The following is a 16,216-nucleotide window of genomic DNA, read 5'->3' on the forward strand; positions in this document are numbered from 1 at the left end:
ACACTAAGAGAAAGAGATAGAAGAGGACTTGCTTGGTTTCACCATTAAGGGCTACTCATCCTGAACACCACGTAAAGGTGCAAGTCTTGCTCAGGTGCCACACACAGGACCCGTGCAGCTGGGTTGGGGGAAACGGACAACAGGAAGGAGGAACTGACAATAGGTAGAGGGGGAAGGTTGTTGTCGAATGTGTCGAAGGTTGTCTAATGTGTCGAAGGTTGTCGAAGGTGTCAATGGTTGTTGAAGTTGTCGAAGGTTGTCGAAGTTGTCGAAGGTTGTCGAAGGTTGTCGAAGGTGTCAAAGGTTGTCGAAGGTGTCGAAGGTTGTCGAAGGTTGTTGAAGTTGTCGAAGGTTGTCGAAGTTGTCGAAGGTCCAAGGTTGTGAAGGTCCAAGGTCCGAGGACCAAGGAAGGGTTGGCTTTAGCTCCCACTTTCCAATGGAGAACCTAGGGAAGTACAGTCTGTATCCGCAGAGGCACGCAGGGCTGGCTACGGCATGCTTCGTGCCATTAGACAGGACCGAAGTCCCAGTCTAGTTTCAGACTAACCTAGGCCGCGGCAAAGGTTCCATGGTGTCCTCAGGTCCTCTCACCAGACACAGGCCCACAACGTGGTGTCACATTATGAACCCCGAGCCAAGCCCCGAGTTTTACGAGAGGGAACGAAGAAGGAAGAAAAAGAGAAGAAGAAGAAAAGTGGGAGGGGGTAGGTATTTATACCCCGCCGATTTGGGGGGCAACCTAAAATGGAAGGTGCGACAGAACTTGAAAGGGAAGGCACCACCCAGTTGAACATAGAGAGAAAGCCGAGCAAGGGAAATTCGTCTCCTGCATAATCGTCTCTAGCCTTGCGCACGAAATGCCTGAATGTGCTAACTGCCAATAGGTTCGGTTCGAACATTATGGGAAAGCCCATACGGCAGTCATTTTGGCCTGTAGTTTCTTTCTTGCGGAGGCAGCACTGCGCACTACAGCGGCGCCACTGAATTTGATACCTGACATGGCCTAGATTGTGATCGGTATTATGCTGGTGGTCTCTGGGCCCATGCTAAAGTCCATATGTAAATAACCACACAAAGAACCACTAAGCGAATACAGTATACAGATTTATGGACTGATTGATCTGGAGTGAAGAAGAGCAGTATTGAAAATAACTAACTTGATAGCATTACGTGTTAGGACAACTTCGCCCCAGGTCGGGATTCGCGTTTCTAGACCAGTCCTCTTGCATTGAACAACCAGAAATCTCTTGATTCGCTGCTCTCCTAGCGGATACCGTTATGTGTGTAAATCCAAAAAGCTCATGTGCCCAGTTTGGCTCGTATGACGGTCTTGGAAGCGTGTTACATAGCCCTCTTCCACTGGGAATTGCCAGGTGAGACTGAGTAATTCGGCTTTCACACGCCTCAATGATATGAATTGTGACTCCTCGATCGCTTGCGGTGGTCTTTTGTTTTCGATAAACAAGGCCTTGGGCCTTGGCCATCCTTCTCGTGCCTTCGGATCAAACTCTCACTTGCATTCGCCTTGATCATGAAGCATTGGCTGATTCTCGCTTCTCTTTCGCAACCGAGCTTGCTCCGCAGTGGCAAATGACGTTGATAATGTATAGCGTTCAGAGATGCTCATATATGAGCTGGTCACTCTGCTTTGGGCATCCCAGTAGAGATATCTTTGAGGAGTTTTGGGGACAAGCCTCCATCCGGCAAATTGATCAAATATCGAGCATATATTCGAAGAAACGACAATGTATCCTTGAGCTCGCGGGATGGCCCATGACTTAATAATCAGGATCTACCACGTAGAATGTTAGATCCACAAGACCATCGAGTAGAACGAAGTTATACCCACCTGGAGATGGTCTGTAACATGAATTCCATGAACAGTATTTCTCGACCCAAAGAAATGCATAATCCACCGGCAATTCCAGGATGCAGAAGGGTATTGAAAGTTGGAAGGGTGACAAACATCAACCAGAGAGAGTATGCAGATACTTAGGATCCCTTGACTTCCGGTGCGTACCTTTTCACTCCCTGCGCGAATGTGGAGGCTCGGGAAACCAAAAGCAAATATGGGACTACATCGCGTATCCCTAAAGATGGGGGGGGCATCTGTAGTAACATGGAAGTCGGAGTGGACTTAACAGCAGCCTTAGAATCGATGTCTAGGTTCAAATCTTGTTAGCGGGCATTTTCTGTCGCGAATAAAGATGCTGAACATCCCGGGGTGTTGTTCAGACGACAGGCCAAAGCATAAGGGCACGTTCAGTGGCACAAGGGAGGATTTGGTGACTGGAAGTCGAGGCCTGAAAGACAATGTCTATGTCTTATAGAAAGGAATGCGAAGGATGCATGTAGGCAAAAGATAATGCGAGATGTGGCCAACAATCAGCGAACAACCTGCAATTATTACCCGGCCCAATGTGAGCAGATTCTCATTGCCTCGCTCATCAGTTGAAATCATGAATCTCGTGGTAATGGTATCGGCATGTAAGGGTTTCCGGGAATTTCAATATTCCAATGGCGAATGAAACAGTGAGAGGGGATACACCTCTTTCAACATCAAGACATCTATCAAAGCAATATTTCCACATAAAATGACATTAGAAGCTCTAGACCTTGATGTTGATTATCCGTGCAATTTTCCATTTCACATGCTAGAAAAAGACAAAGGGACATTGGATGAAGTAAGAAGTGGTCCACTTGTACCACTTGATCCATATGGGTTCGAGCCCAATCTGATATTCTCCGATTACTTTGGAAGAACAGTGGATCACTAAAGGAATTTGTGGCCCTAAAAGGCTTGAGCATGGGAATTCAAACTTTGTTGTACTTTGCCAAAGGGGTGCATGCAGGTATAGGCAAAAAGGAAAATGTCATGCTTGCGGAATGTCTACCAGATGATTTGAGCTACCTGTATGTTTGAGGATATCAAAGAGGCAAGAAGAGCCAGTGGGACGCATAGATGGATGCGCTCAAAGCCCTCCATAACTCGGGGTTATCCAACTTAACAGAGATCAGCGGGATTGATGAGTTGATGCCCAGTTCTCCTCTTCAGAAAACCGCAGACCAAGGATCATGATACTAGTCATTGGTAACGTGTGACGGGCAGCTCTTAGAGCTGCTGCACCTCATCAAAATAGCATCAACTTACTCTTCCTGTGGCTAACCAGCTAACAGATCATGAAGTATATTTCGTGTGAAACTGGCAGAAAATTGAATATAATGAGGATTATATAATTTTAATATAGCAACAAGTGTAGTTTTAACCTATTATTACTTCTTCTTGATAGGAGACAGGGAATGAGAGAGAATAGGAGGTTGAACGTCCATGAGAGACAGACGGAAGGGGAAGATATGGGACCTGGGGGACCCATCACCGCCCGGACTCCGCCTTTGTATTGACAACATCCATTCTACACCTCCCCTCCTCCCCTCTTCAATGCTGCAATAAGAGCTACTCGTCAAAATGCGGCTCCAGGCGGCGCTATTTTTTGCCGCGTGCCTATCGCCCGCGGCGGCCATCTACTCTGACGAGGTCAACCACATCGACTTCCACCACGCCCTCCTCGGCAACCCATCCCCCGACTCGACCTTTTTCCTCAAGCCATCCCCATCTTCAAATGCCTCCCTCCTCTATACTCTATCCGACAAGCTGCTCGTGGGTGCTGTGAACCCCCGCGACGGAGCCCTGGTATGGCGCCAGAACATCTCGCGGTCGGCCGACTCTCCTGCGCGTGGGGCGGGTCTCTTGCGCGGATTAGATGGAAACGATGCCGTTGTAGCTGCGGTGGGTAATCACATCTCGTCTTGGAGTGCCCAAGATGGCAAAGTGGGATGGGAAAATCAAGTTTCAGATGGTGTGGTTGCTGATCTCGAGCTCTTGGAGCTTGAAGATGCTACCGCTACCTCCGGGGTGAGAGATACAATTGCCGTGGTTAATAGCGGAGGCACCGGAATCGTGAGACGGCTGGATGGCAACACTGGAAAGACTGTGTGGGAATACAAGGATGCAAGGTTTGTCTTGTCTTTAGGCTTCTTTTCACATGCCTTAAAGCTAATGAATTGTTCTTGTAGCGGTGACGTTCCGTTCCAAGTGTCGTCTTCCTCCACGGAGGTTTTCTATATTTCACTCCAGTCGGCTATGTTGAAGGGATACAAGATCAAGGTCACTGTTTTGGATCCACTGACTGGGCGACAGACTCGTCAACAGATCCTGAACTCTGAGGCTGATGTGGCTACCCCGGAATCAGTCCTCTATGTGGGCGCTAATTCCGCCTCGCCTATCATCGTCTGGACCGACAAATTGCAGAAGTCACTCAAGGTCAATGTTATTGGTACCAAAGAGGTCACCTCTGTCGCCATTGACAATACCTCCGGCTCCGAAATCCGACAGATCACAGTGCACGCTCCTCACAAGCTTAACGCTTTGCCCCATTTCTTGGTCCACTTTGAAACCGAAACCGGAGCTTGGGCTGAGGTCTACCATGTGGACTTGATGTCTGCTAAGGTCACCAAGGCTTACCAGCTGCCATATCTTCCTGGGCAGTCGGTGGTCGCGGTCAGTGTCATTGACGCTAATGTCTATTTCACTCGAGTTACGGACTTGGAAGCAGTTGTTGTATCATCCGCCTCTCATGGAATTCTGGGACGATGGGATCTACAGAAGCCTTCTTCTGACAGTGCTCTTCACTCAGTATCTGAGGTCGTTGCTAAAGGAAAATCTGTGGCTGTTAGGTCAGCGCTTTTCCGGAAGCACGGAGATTGGCAACTCATCCGGAACGGCCAGATCGAGTGGACTCGGCACGAGGGTCTCATTGATACTGTCGCGGCCACTTGGGCAGAAACTGCCGCCCAGGAGGATTTAGCTCATGAGCTGGAGGTCGAGGGCCACGAGACTTTGTACGGCGCGTACCTACACCGGGTGAAGCGTCATATTCGTGACTTGGAACATCTGCCCGACTGGCTGAAGGATCTTCCCAAGCGCATCGTGAGTAGTATCTTGACTGACGAAGTATCCAATCTCGACAGCTTTGGGGTTGCCAAATCAGTCATTGTCGCCACCAAGAACGGCCGTGTGTACGCCTTGAATACTGGCAACCACGGCGCCGTTTCGTGGGGCATCCAAGCAGTGGAGACACCGGATTGGAATGTGAAGGCCATTCTGGCTTCGCCAGGAGTCGCGACCATCTATTCCGATGACGGAAGCTCTGTGACTGTGGATGTGTCGACCGGAGAGATCGTTTCGCACATCGAACCATCCAACACCAAACTTCACTCGGTTGCTGTCTTCGGGGCACAAGATGGAAGCTCGCTGGCCACCATCGGTGTCCGTGAAGATGGTACTCCAGTCACTGCATTTGCTGACGAAGATGGGTTCTTAGTAACCACCAGCATCGATGGCCGAGTCCTCGGTTGGGTTGCAAAGGATAACAAGACTCCCGTGTGGGAGTTTGTTCCTCCCTCTGGAGAGAAGGTCGTCAAAGCGACCGCTCGCCCTGCCCATGACCCTGTTGCATCTATCGGCAGAGTCCTTGGAAACCGCTCGGTTCTTTACAAGTACCTCAACCCCAATCTCGCCCTGGTGACTGCAGTGAACGAGCAGACTCATACCGCCAGTTTCTACCTATTGGACGGAGTCTCAGGCAAGGTCCTGCACGCAACTACACAAGCAGGTGTGGACTCCACGCAGCCCATTGCATCCGTGATGTCTGAGAACTGGTTTGCCTACTCATTCTGGGGCGACGTTACCGGCAGCGAGTCCTCTGCCAAGGGCTATCAATTGGTCGTCTCGGAGCTCTATGAATCTCCTTTCCCTAACGACCGTGGTCCCCTTGACTCCGCCGCCAACTACTCTAGTACCGCCACCCTCCCGTTGCCCCACGTCATCTCCCAGGCCTTCATGATCCCCGAGCCCATCTCCCACATGGCTGTCACTCAAACCCGCCAGGGCATCACCACTCGCCAGCTTCTCTGTACTCTCCCCTCCTCCAACTCCATTGTCGGCATTCCTCGCCCCGTCCTCGACCCCCGCCGTCCTGTCGACCGTGACCCAACCGCGGCCGAGGCTGAAGAAGGCCTCTACCGGTACGCCCCCTACCTTGACTTCGATGGCAAATGGTACCTTTCGCACACACGCGACGTCGCCGGCATCAAGGCCGTGCTCTCTCGCCCTACACTGTTAGAAAGTACCAGTCTTATCTTCGCTTACGGAAGCGACATTTACGGTACCCGAGCCACGCCCAGTCAGGCATTTGATATTCTTGGCAAGAGCTTCTCCAAGCTGCAGCTCGTTCTTACTGTGGTGGCACTTGGAGTGGGTGTCACCGTTTTGGCTCCAATGGTAAGTTTTCTGTCTAACTGCTCCAGGTACATTTTCTAACATCCTTTTGTCTAGGCACGGACGAAACAAGTTAATGCCCTGTGGAAGGCTTAGGCCTTCTAGGCTCGTATACCACATGTCATATTATCTTTTAGAATGTAATACATACGTTGGTTGTCAAATACTCCACATGTAGCATCTCAATTACTCGCATGCCACTGCGAAGATTAATAGCCATGATGTATGTATGCACTTAGGTGAATCTAGCCTGCTCCCTACGGTCTGATATAGAACCTCATTCATTACTCATGGGGAACATTTCATTCATTCAGAGAGATTCAAGTTATAAGTTATATCCAAAAGATATCGCGTATCAAACAGTATAAAGCAAAACAAACCAAGAAGAACCGACATCAACAATCCTCCGCGCCTTTATAGACTTTATACGTCCTTGTTTCCCACCAAAAAGTGCAAATCATCAATAACCCAACGCCACTCAATACAACGGCATAGGCGACGAATTGACATAATCGATATTGTTCCCAACAGACTCAATACGATCAGCACAAGTCCCAAAAATCCGATCCCAAAGCCTCGTCTGCTTGCCATAGTTATGACTCTTCTTCCAACCCTTCCGATGATGCAAATCATGATCCTCAATAACAAGCTCTGCATCCAACCACCGCAAAGCCCAACTAAATGTCGACGGCGGCGTAGCATGAACCCGCAACCCACTATGACCCGCCAACTCCGCAAAAACAACATACTGATGACAAACCCACCACTCATAGAACCCCATCGGCATCCCCATAACCCGCATACTGAAATACGTCATAAGCGGGATCCCGAGGATATCGAAGAACTCCTGCTCAGTGTCCGCGTACAGCGTTAACAGCGGGTTCGGGTGCTTCGTGAGATGGTGGGTGCGGTGGTATTTCCATAACGCACCGACATCATGCATCAGGCGGTGGTACCAGTAGAACCAGAAGTCGAGGATGATTCCGTATAACCCGGCTTCGAGGGGGAGCCAGACGAAGCTCATTGTTGATGGCGCGTGTGTGGCGTGGTAGGTGATGAAGACTGTGAACATTGGACGGAAGGTTGATGTTGATATCAGTGAGCGGACGACCTTTGCGACGCCGACGTCTGGGACGCCATCGCGGGCGTGCTTGTCGCCGTCTAGGAAGCCGTGCTGGTGGCCTAGACGTCGGAGGACGTGGAGTTCGTGGATGGCGATGGCTTTGAAGGCAAATCCGTATAGGAAGAAGGCGCCCCAGGCACTGAGGTTGTGGCCGGTGTATGAGACGTAGGCTTGGTGGAGTAGGAGGGGGATGGCGGCGTGCGTGAGGACCCAGCGGTGCATGGACCAGTCTGGGACGTAGGGCACTGCGTCTTCCTTTATATGAACGGGGATGTTCTTGTCGAGGTGTTCTGGGTGGATCGCTAGGAGTTCGTAAAACCAGTGGAAGAGAGTCCACTCTGAGCGGGCTTGCTGCCGCCAGGTGGACTTCATGGAGTCCTTTGGATTGGGACTCATTATGAATGGTTTGGAAACGGTATAAAGGTGTAGGACTACACACTTCAATATACCCCAGGTACCAGCGGTGGATTGTGGGCTTTAAGTGCCATGGGCTTATTGTCGATCCTTCCCCAGTCGTTCGGTGATTGGCGATGCCCAGAGCATGTGAAGAAAGCCAGCCCACTTCTTTCACGCTCCCCGCAAAAATGAGCCTCGGGCATTTGACTGGAATTGGAACATGACGCCGATCAGGCCTCATTTTGGACTCTTTCCCAACAACATGGCCATTTTAGCGCGTTAGCTAATTAGCGATGGGTCTCAACATGGTTGCCTCATGTTTGTGTTTCGGGCTGATTCGGGGGATGATATCATGATACAAGGCATTCATATGTAAATGATGCTTGTTTGTTGATTAATCAGAATCTCACATAGATGTTCAATGTATTTGGCCATATAAATGTGGCCCAAGTCATGTGGTCAACCAAGCCCTTATTCCTAATTTGGTAACTTGGGTCCGAGTGAGGATTCTAGATATTTCTAAATTTCTGTTACATTTTATATAGAAGAGGTAGTCTAGGGGAATCGAGCGTTCATTGCATTCGCATTTCACGGCTGATCATTCATCGTTCTAGCTGTAACATTGAGAGGGGGAAATATATCTGAAAGCACATCCAACAAACACATCGTGGTGTTATCCTGAATATTATGCCTCTTCATCTAAATGGATTAGACGATCGAATCAAGTTTCCCATAAGTAGCCGGCTATTCGTGTTGATTAAGTACCAATGCAGTTGTCATTTTTCTGATATCTATAGACACATGGACGAAAGAGGAAGGCCCGATGAGGTGGGTGGTAAATAGTGAACGATAGGCAGCAGATAGCTTGTGTTAATGGGACTTGCTGGTCTACTTGACCCAAGTTAAGTGTAATATGTGCAATCCTCCCTGGATGGCCGAGTGGGTGAGAGACGCGAGGCCATCTGATTGCTGAGTGAAACAGTGAGACCGGGTGATACCGCATTGGGAAGCTCAGCAGTGGTGAAACTGGTTAGGATTTCGATCCTCGCCAGGAGTAATTGGGGGGATTACCCTTTTTTTTTTTTGGCTCCTTTGGCCTTCACCACTAGTCTCTTCCTCTCTTCCCTTAGCTTCTCTCGAGGTATAGCGGTACAGTAGCTCTATGAAACAGGCCATTCTATTATCATGGAGCAATCGTGATGTTTTTATTCTTTCATACTGGACCTGTCTTGGGGAGATGTGATACACTGGGGTCACGACCAGCCCAGTCATATATCAAGCACGAATCAAGAGTATAAGCAGTTTAAAGAGCAGTTAATTCAGCATAAGACGACCTAGAGTAAAGCAAGTAAAGAGACAGTATACTGTCAGGAAGATCGGACCACTACCGGCATCATGCAATTGGAAAACATGCAACTCCTCACTGTATAATATAAAAGCAGATGGATATCCAACAAAACACAAAGAAAAATATGCCTCGGTATTGAGATCTGCGATATCTTGTATGTCACATCGCTAATGGTATGTCCAAACACAAACCCCAACACGATTAATCCGCCATTCTATGTGTTCTATGCGGCAACAGTGTTCTGCGTCTCATCCACAGACAACTGGTTGACTTTGACGGCCACCTCGTCAACAGTCTTCTCACTCTCGTCTACTTTAGTCTCTGCAGAGTTAGCCTCTGACTCGACCGAAGCCTGTGTCTTCGGAACAGGGACGATTTCCCTTCGCTCCTTTCCGTCAACAGTGCCCAGAACCTTGAGGTGGTCGCCCTCGAATAATACAGGGCCCTTGAGGATATTCTTCCGGGTTTGGCCGTCGGCAAGCGGCTGCTCGATGCCGCTGAGCAGTTCACGGCTGGGCTCGTCCAAGTTAGGCATTTCGCCCCACGACCAGTCCAGCTCGCCGCCATATTGCTTGGGGATACTGGATGGCTCCATGAAGGAGGTGAGAGTGGGCTCAACCTCTGCAGCGGAGAGAATGAAAATCTTCGATGTGGTGCCTGGGTCGAACCAGCGCTTGATCCAGCCCCAGACGGTTGGGAAGAATGAGGGTGCTCCGATGATCTAACAATGAGTTAGTTCACGATATTATCTTCATTCGCAAAAGCTCTCTGGACGAATTCGACGCGGTGCAACATACAAAGATTCGATCCAATGTCTCGGGGTAATGCGCCGTGGCCAAAACACTAGCATCCTGCATATGACTCTTCAAGTTCCAGAACTGCTTCAACCCAACACCGCTGACATCCACGATATTGGTCGATGTCACGATAGGTGTCTCCGGGTTTGGACGTGGGAGCGAGGAAGCGAGCGGCATCACGAATCGGAGGAGGTTCTCATACAAAGCGAAGAGATTCAACAAGCGCGCAGGGACTGTGGATGATTTGTGAGTTTCGGGTGTACCGGTAGTCATGGTGGAGTTGTAAGCGGCGATAGCCTTGTTATCCAGGTGGCGGATCTGGAAGACGTAGACAGGGATTCCGCGACGATCGCGACGGCCTGTCCATTGGGGATACTATATGGACAGTAAACATCAGCATGAGATCAGTGAGCTCGTTCGCAAGTTTTATAAGACGGACCATGCGCCGAGCGGCCTCGTATGAATCCACGCTGATATTCTCATATAGCTCCTCGATGGCGTTGTCTTTGCGCCAGTCTTCCGTGTCCTTGAATTGAGTCCATGCGCCCTCGACATCAAACTTGCGAGCTCGGAGGAATCGCCTGCGCGAAAAATGAAAATCAGCACTCGATCATCTTGTTTGGCGTCGTCCATTTCTAGCTGGGGTGGGGTCCGGCGCGGAGGCGCAACATACAACAAAGTCGCATCATCTTGACTGGCGGGCTTCGCTTCAACGCCATCTGCTTGTTCCACAGCAGGGGTATAGTATTTCCGCTCGGCGCATAGTGCCTTAAACTCCTGCAGCTTCTCATCCTGCTCCGGTGTCAGGTGGTGCAAGTGCCCGGCGAGCCATGCTGTACCAGAAGCTTGTGAGGCGGATGCGGCGGGATCGTTCTTCGAAGCTGAATCGGTACGCGCCAGATCCTGTTCGGAGTCCTGCGGAGTTTTGTTGCCCCAAAACATGCTGAGTCCCTATCTCTGTTTGTTTACCTGAAAAGGAGGGATCGACCTTTCTGAAATATATCTCGGAGGTGGCGGAGGGAAAGAGGCGGTGAAATAAATATGACACCTTTGGTCCCGAGATCAGTGCCCAGGTGCTTATATTGATTATTTGTGATACATCGCTATGCACTTAGGGCATTTGAGTCACTTATTGAGAATGTTGAGTTAAAGATATCTTTCATCTGCCATAGATCCATCGATTAACAAAGCTAATCGGTAAGATCAACCAAGGTAACTAGCCCTAGCGGATATATATATAACTTGAAGCTCTTTAAACAAAACACAAAATGCAATAAAATTCTGGCCTAAATTAAACCAAGTACCAGTTGTACACGGCACAGCCAGATGTTAATCATACGGCCAACCCCAACCATATCTGTACAGATCACCATACAGCCCAAAAGTCAAATAGTTACAAGAAATTAGTCCTCGGTCAAATCACCATACTCCCACATACCGCGGCGGTCAGCCTTAGCCTCGTCCTCAAGCGCGCGCAGGTTAGAGAGGGTATCGACGGAGGCGCGCTCCCACGCCTTCAATTTGCGGGGGACCATGGCCATACCCTCGTGAATGATGTCGGCGTTAATGCTGTTATCCAAATTCTTGGAGGCAGAGGGGTCGAGGAGAGTGACGTGCAGGGTGCCGTCCTGGTCGATGTGGTCAACGTTCGCCACGAGCTGGCGGTCGAAGGTCTGATCGCCGATGAAGCCGACGGCATCCTCGAGGTAATCCTCGGAGGTGGGGAACTGTAGGAGAGAGAGGACTGCATCCATGGCCTGGGGGCGGAGAGTCTGGCCGGAGAATTGGGGTTGTGTGAGAGGGCGGAGTGAGGCCCATGGCAGAACCTCGGAGTTACCGAAGTCGACGTAGACAACCTCAGCCTGCTCTTTCTCGCGGTCATTGCGACGCACCTTGGCGCGGTACCAGTCGCCGTCTTCGGTGAACTGAGCAGCAACCCAGTCGCCGGCCTTGGGAGGGCCGGGCAGCGGGGTATCGTTGGCTTTGTTAAGGTGGAACTTGCGGAAAGCACTCATCAGCTCGGTGAGGGCGTTGGTACCAGTGCCAATCTGCTGAAGCTTGAGCTTTGCGGAGGTAGGGTCAATGTAGGTAACCATAACGTCGCGGTAGTCCTTGCGACGCTGCGCAGGGGCGGCATCACTCTCAGTGCCAGTTCCGGCGCCATTGGCGGCCTCGGCTTCCTCAGCCTCAGCAGCTGCCTTGGCGGGGTCCCAGTCGTGCCACAGACCCTTGCGGGCGTCCTTGGCCCGCTGCTCAGCAGCGAAATACTCGTTGGCGTGACCAGACTGCTCAGCTGAGTATGCGTGGACGGTAGCGAGACCCTCCTCTAGCAGGACGGTTGTGAAGTTCTCCTTATTGATATATAGGCTTCCAATGAACCCGCCGACCTTGTCAATGGTCTCGACGTCAATCTCAACGTCGCGCTGCATGCAGCGGCGGTTGGCAAGGTCATGGGCCTCCTGACCGAAAGGTTCACCGGCGTCGCTGGGCCCGCGGGAAGAGCGCGGGGCACGGATGCCGGAAAGAACCAGAGTCAATTTGGCGTTATCCCGGGGAACTAGAACGGTGAAACGAGAGGCAGACTTGACAAAGTCGACGACAGCCGGGACACGCTTTTGACGCTGCAAGATACCAAGCTCCAGCTTCGCCTTTTGTACACTCTCTGAGTAGTCCACCACCTGCTTCGCCTTGGGAGGCTTGGAAGACCACATTCCACGGCCTTCCTTCTGGGCATCAGCCTCGGCAGCGAGCAGCGCATCGTAGTCGGGAGACCGGTCAGCGTCATCCATACGGTGACGAATTACAGAGGAGTAGCCAGCCTCCACAAGGGCCAGACCAACGTTGGTGTTGCCCTGCACAACAGTAGCAACCTCGCGCTCCTCGTAGCCCTCGTTCGCGGGCTTCTTGCCGTTCACAGTGACCATGACATGCTTAGCGATCACTCGCTTGCGCAGGAACTCCTTCGCCTCAGCAGCGAAGGGAGACTGCTTAGGGTCGGAGGGCTTGGGCTGACGGATACTGGCAAGGCTGATCTTCTTCTCCTGACCGGCCTTGTTGCGGATGAAGAGGGTATCAGCATTCAAAACACGGGTGACAACGTAGTCCACAGCCGCGGCACCAGCAGTTGTGGGTCCCGTGTGGCTAACCCACAATCCCTTGCGGCCAGCCTTCGCTGTAAGTTCCGCCTGGCGGAGAAGAGCCATATCGGGGCCCAAGAGAGTGGAGTGGTGATCCTGACAGCGGGCAAGACCAGCCTCAAGGAGGAAGCGAGAGATGTTTCCGTTGGGGTGAAGGAGGGTGGCAACAATCTGTCCCTGCGGCGTAACACCAAGCAGAGAAACCTTGACCTTGCGCTGCAACAACCGTTCCTCAACAAATTGCTGTGCCTCATCACCGAACGGCTCAGCCGCGGTCTCTTTGCCATCAGCGGTTGTGCGCTTAGCAGATGGTGCCCGAATACCAGCAACAGCAATGACAGTCTGAATGTGCTCCTGGGGCTTGAGCATCAAACGCAGCACAACACGGTCACCGTTCAAAACCTTCTCGATGATACCCTCCAGCTGCTGACCCAAGTTACGCTTAACCAAATCGCGAGCGCCAGTCAACTCATAGGTAGTCTCGATCTGGGCATCATCGCCACCGGCCCAAGTTCCCTTTCCTTCCTCCTGGGCAAGGGATTCCAATGCCCGCAGGCGTTGCAAGAGCGCAGCGGTCTCTTCCGATTCATCTCCGCGCTTGCCTGCTTCTTCGCGGACTCGTGTCCAACCTTCCTGCACACTGATATCGGGCAGTGAGGCATCGAAACCAGGCAGCTTGATGGTGCCGTAGTCGCGCTTGGCACCGGTGGGGATGGTGTAGACAACGTGGAACTGGACAACTTTGCCGACAAGGAGTTCACGGAGGAATTCGCGGGATTGGAAGGCGTATGGCTATAATTGATAATTCAAATTAGCCTTGTCTGTTTTCCTCTTCTCTCCTTCCTCCTTCCGTTACGGCTATTTTATCCGATGCTGTGCGTAGCCCACAAGGGACCAGAAAGACCATGAATTGGATAACACAACAAGCAACAAAATCCGGGCTTCCCATGATGCAATTAGGGAATCAATCTTAACAATGCGCCTACCTCATCACCCTCTCTCCTTAATCTCGGAGCAGAGACATAAGCCAAGCTTAGGATGCGTTCTTGTGAAGGGTTGGTGATATGCGACAGCACGACCGTGTCACCGGACAGGACGGACTTGACCCGGGCTTCAAAAGGCATACTGTATGAAACAAGTCTCCACTACCACACAATTGTGATGAGATTGAAGACAAAACCAGAATAAAAACACAAGGAAGAGAAGGAGAAGTTGAGAGCAAGGGGAATGTCCTGAGGGGAAACGTGGCCGGTGTTTGGACTTGTGGGGGAAAGCGGTCAGGCGATCCGAGCTTCTACGGAAGTCTACGAAGCATCGAAGATCGGAGCTATTCGATCACGACATATATATCCAAATATACACATGGCAAATTGGCATTCATTCATGTATCCTAAACGGAGCATCCTGCAATTTTTATCCACCAATTACGGTGATATCAAGACCCAGGTTTCAAAGTGAGCTAGAGCTGCACACTTATGCGGCAATACCGATGACACCTAAAACATTTCATTAGCACTCATATCAAACATCACATCTTTATGAACTTACCGCAAGCAGGGCGGGGACCGGCGTTACCGGTCTTCTTGGACTCCTCGTTACCACCCTTGCCAAGGTCATCAGTACCGGCGTGAACGACCAGAGTGCGCTAAGCAGCTAGGTTAGCAATCTGTTTCGGCAATTTTGAACAGGTTAAAAACTTACGCCCAGAACGGACTCAGCACCAATCAGCTTAATGAGGTTGTCCTCCTTGGAGCCGTTGGAGTTACCCTCGGCATCAGTCTTGAAGTTGCCAAGGTCACCGACGTGACGCTCGGTGTCAGTGGGAGCACCGTGGGTCTTGCCGAAGGGGTTGACTAGAAGCGATCAGTATTCGAGCCTTCCTCTTTGTCTTTTGCTCATGAATGACATACAGTGAGGACCAGCGGAGGTGCAGCCATTGGTGTTGTCACCGAACTGGTGAACGTGGAAAGCACGCTCAGCGTTGGCGTCGTGGCCAGTGATGTTCCAGGAGATGGTGGTGGGGGCACTCTCGTTGGCCTGCTCGAAGGTCACGGTGCCGGCGACCTTAGCGTCACCACGGAGAACAGCAACTGTAACGAAAGAAGAGTGGTCAATAAATTGTTCTAGAAGGCCTATCGAAGGGTGCCCGGCATGCCGGCTACTGCATCTCCAAGCTCCTGGTCTCGGACCCAGCAACGGCTCGTGCCGCACTGGTCCAGGATCAGAGTGCCGCACTAGCAAATGAGCAGCGATGATGCGATGATCCCCAGATTCGTCCCAGGGACATTGGCAGACATCCAGATAGCAGTGGAGAGGGCGAGGATGCAAGCCGATAGGCTCGGATTTGGGCTCTGGATCACAAGGTGCTCAAATCTGCTCACACCCAAGGTCCCCTCGCCACATATGGGGAACGTGGAGCTAATTTAAGGTGCATAGAGAGCCAATGATGGAAATTACTTACCAGCCTTAACCATTTTGATTATCTTAAAATGTTATAGATTGAAGATTGAAGAAGAAGGGTATTGTGAGAGAAGAGGAGAGGAAGGGGGCGGATGAAGATAATAAAGCGGATGATGTTGACGTGACTCTGAACTTGTATTGATGAAGTACTGGGTACTTGTATTTTAGTATAAAAAAAGCTGTGCACACCGGTACTTCGTACCTAATACCAGAACAAAACATCCCCCACCTTCCCAAGTGGGCAGCGAGTCGGAACGAGGGGGAATGACATAATTATTAATTACATCCATACATACTGAACACTTCAATTTTCAATTGGTACAGTACACCTCTTCTGTGTACTAATTAACGCTTCACTCTATTATGTACTCCAATTTTAACATGCATTGGTTGTTTCTACTCTATACCTACATGTAGAGACCATGTTGTTATACGGTTGCACAACCGTCTCATGAATCTGCAAGCTATATTAGCAATTGGGCCTCGGGTAATATAACAGCAATGCGATACGAAATGACACCATAGAATCTTTTAGACATGGATTACCTATCTAGTGCGGGGGCCTGAATAAGCCGACCCGGCCAGATTCCGCAGTCTACAGATTTACCCCTCATGTCA

General features: G+C 50.7%; 5 protein-coding genes across 5 annotated transcripts; 1 reads left to right on the plus strand and 4 right to left on the minus strand.

The window, feature by feature from the left end:
• Positions 1–3,466: 3,466 nt before the first annotated feature.
• On the plus strand, positions 3,467–6,433 carry PGRI_056570 (uncharacterized protein; the record flags this gene model as incomplete). The annotated part of the gene is made up of 3 exons (XM_040793370.1): positions 3,467–4,014; positions 4,075–6,340; positions 6,395–6,433. The coding sequence occupies 3 exons, from the start codon at positions 3,467–3,469 to the stop codon at positions 6,431–6,433; spliced, it is 2,853 nt and encodes a 950-aa protein (XP_040648225.1).
• A 382-nt stretch (positions 6,434–6,815) lies between these two features.
• PGRI_056580 (sterol desaturase family protein) lies at positions 6,816–7,856 on the minus strand (the record flags this gene model as incomplete). Its single annotated transcript, XM_040793371.1, has 1 exon — positions 6,816–7,856. One exon carries the CDS (start codon positions 7,854–7,856, stop codon positions 6,816–6,818), a length of 1,041 nt encoding a protein of 346 aa, XP_040648226.1.
• Positions 7,857–9,427: 1,571 nt separating this feature from the next.
• Positions 9,428–10,943, minus strand: PGRI_056590 (SEC14 family lipid-binding protein; the record flags this gene model as incomplete). The annotated part of the gene is made up of 4 exons (XM_040793372.1): positions 9,428–9,925; positions 10,002–10,376; positions 10,441–10,582; positions 10,675–10,943. 4 exons carry the CDS (start codon positions 10,941–10,943, stop codon positions 9,428–9,430), a joined length of 1,284 nt encoding a protein of 427 aa, XP_040648227.1.
• Positions 10,944–11,404: 461 nt separating this feature from the next.
• On the minus strand, positions 11,405–14,262 carry PGRI_056600 (putative transcription factor (Snd1/p100); the record flags this gene model as incomplete). Its single annotated transcript, XM_040793373.1, has 2 exons — positions 11,405–13,930; positions 14,125–14,262. The coding sequence occupies 2 exons, from the start codon at positions 14,260–14,262 to the stop codon at positions 11,405–11,407; spliced, it is 2,664 nt and encodes an 887-aa protein (XP_040648228.1).
• Positions 14,263–14,611: 349 nt separating this feature from the next.
• On the minus strand, positions 14,612–15,612 carry sod1 (superoxide dismutase SOD1; the record flags this gene model as incomplete). The annotated part of the gene is made up of 5 exons (XM_040793374.1): positions 14,612–14,634; positions 14,687–14,783; positions 14,840–14,991; positions 15,049–15,228; positions 15,600–15,612. 5 exons carry the CDS (start codon positions 15,610–15,612, stop codon positions 14,612–14,614), a joined length of 465 nt encoding a protein of 154 aa, XP_040648229.1.
• Between the last annotated feature and the right edge of the window lie 604 nt (positions 15,613–16,216).

Source organism: Penicillium griseofulvum, assembly GCF_001561935.1.
Source record: "Penicillium griseofulvum strain PG3 chromosome Unknown contig_95, whole genome shotgun sequence".
Lineage (NCBI taxonomy): Eukaryota > Fungi > Ascomycota > Eurotiomycetes > Eurotiales > Aspergillaceae > Penicillium > Penicillium griseofulvum.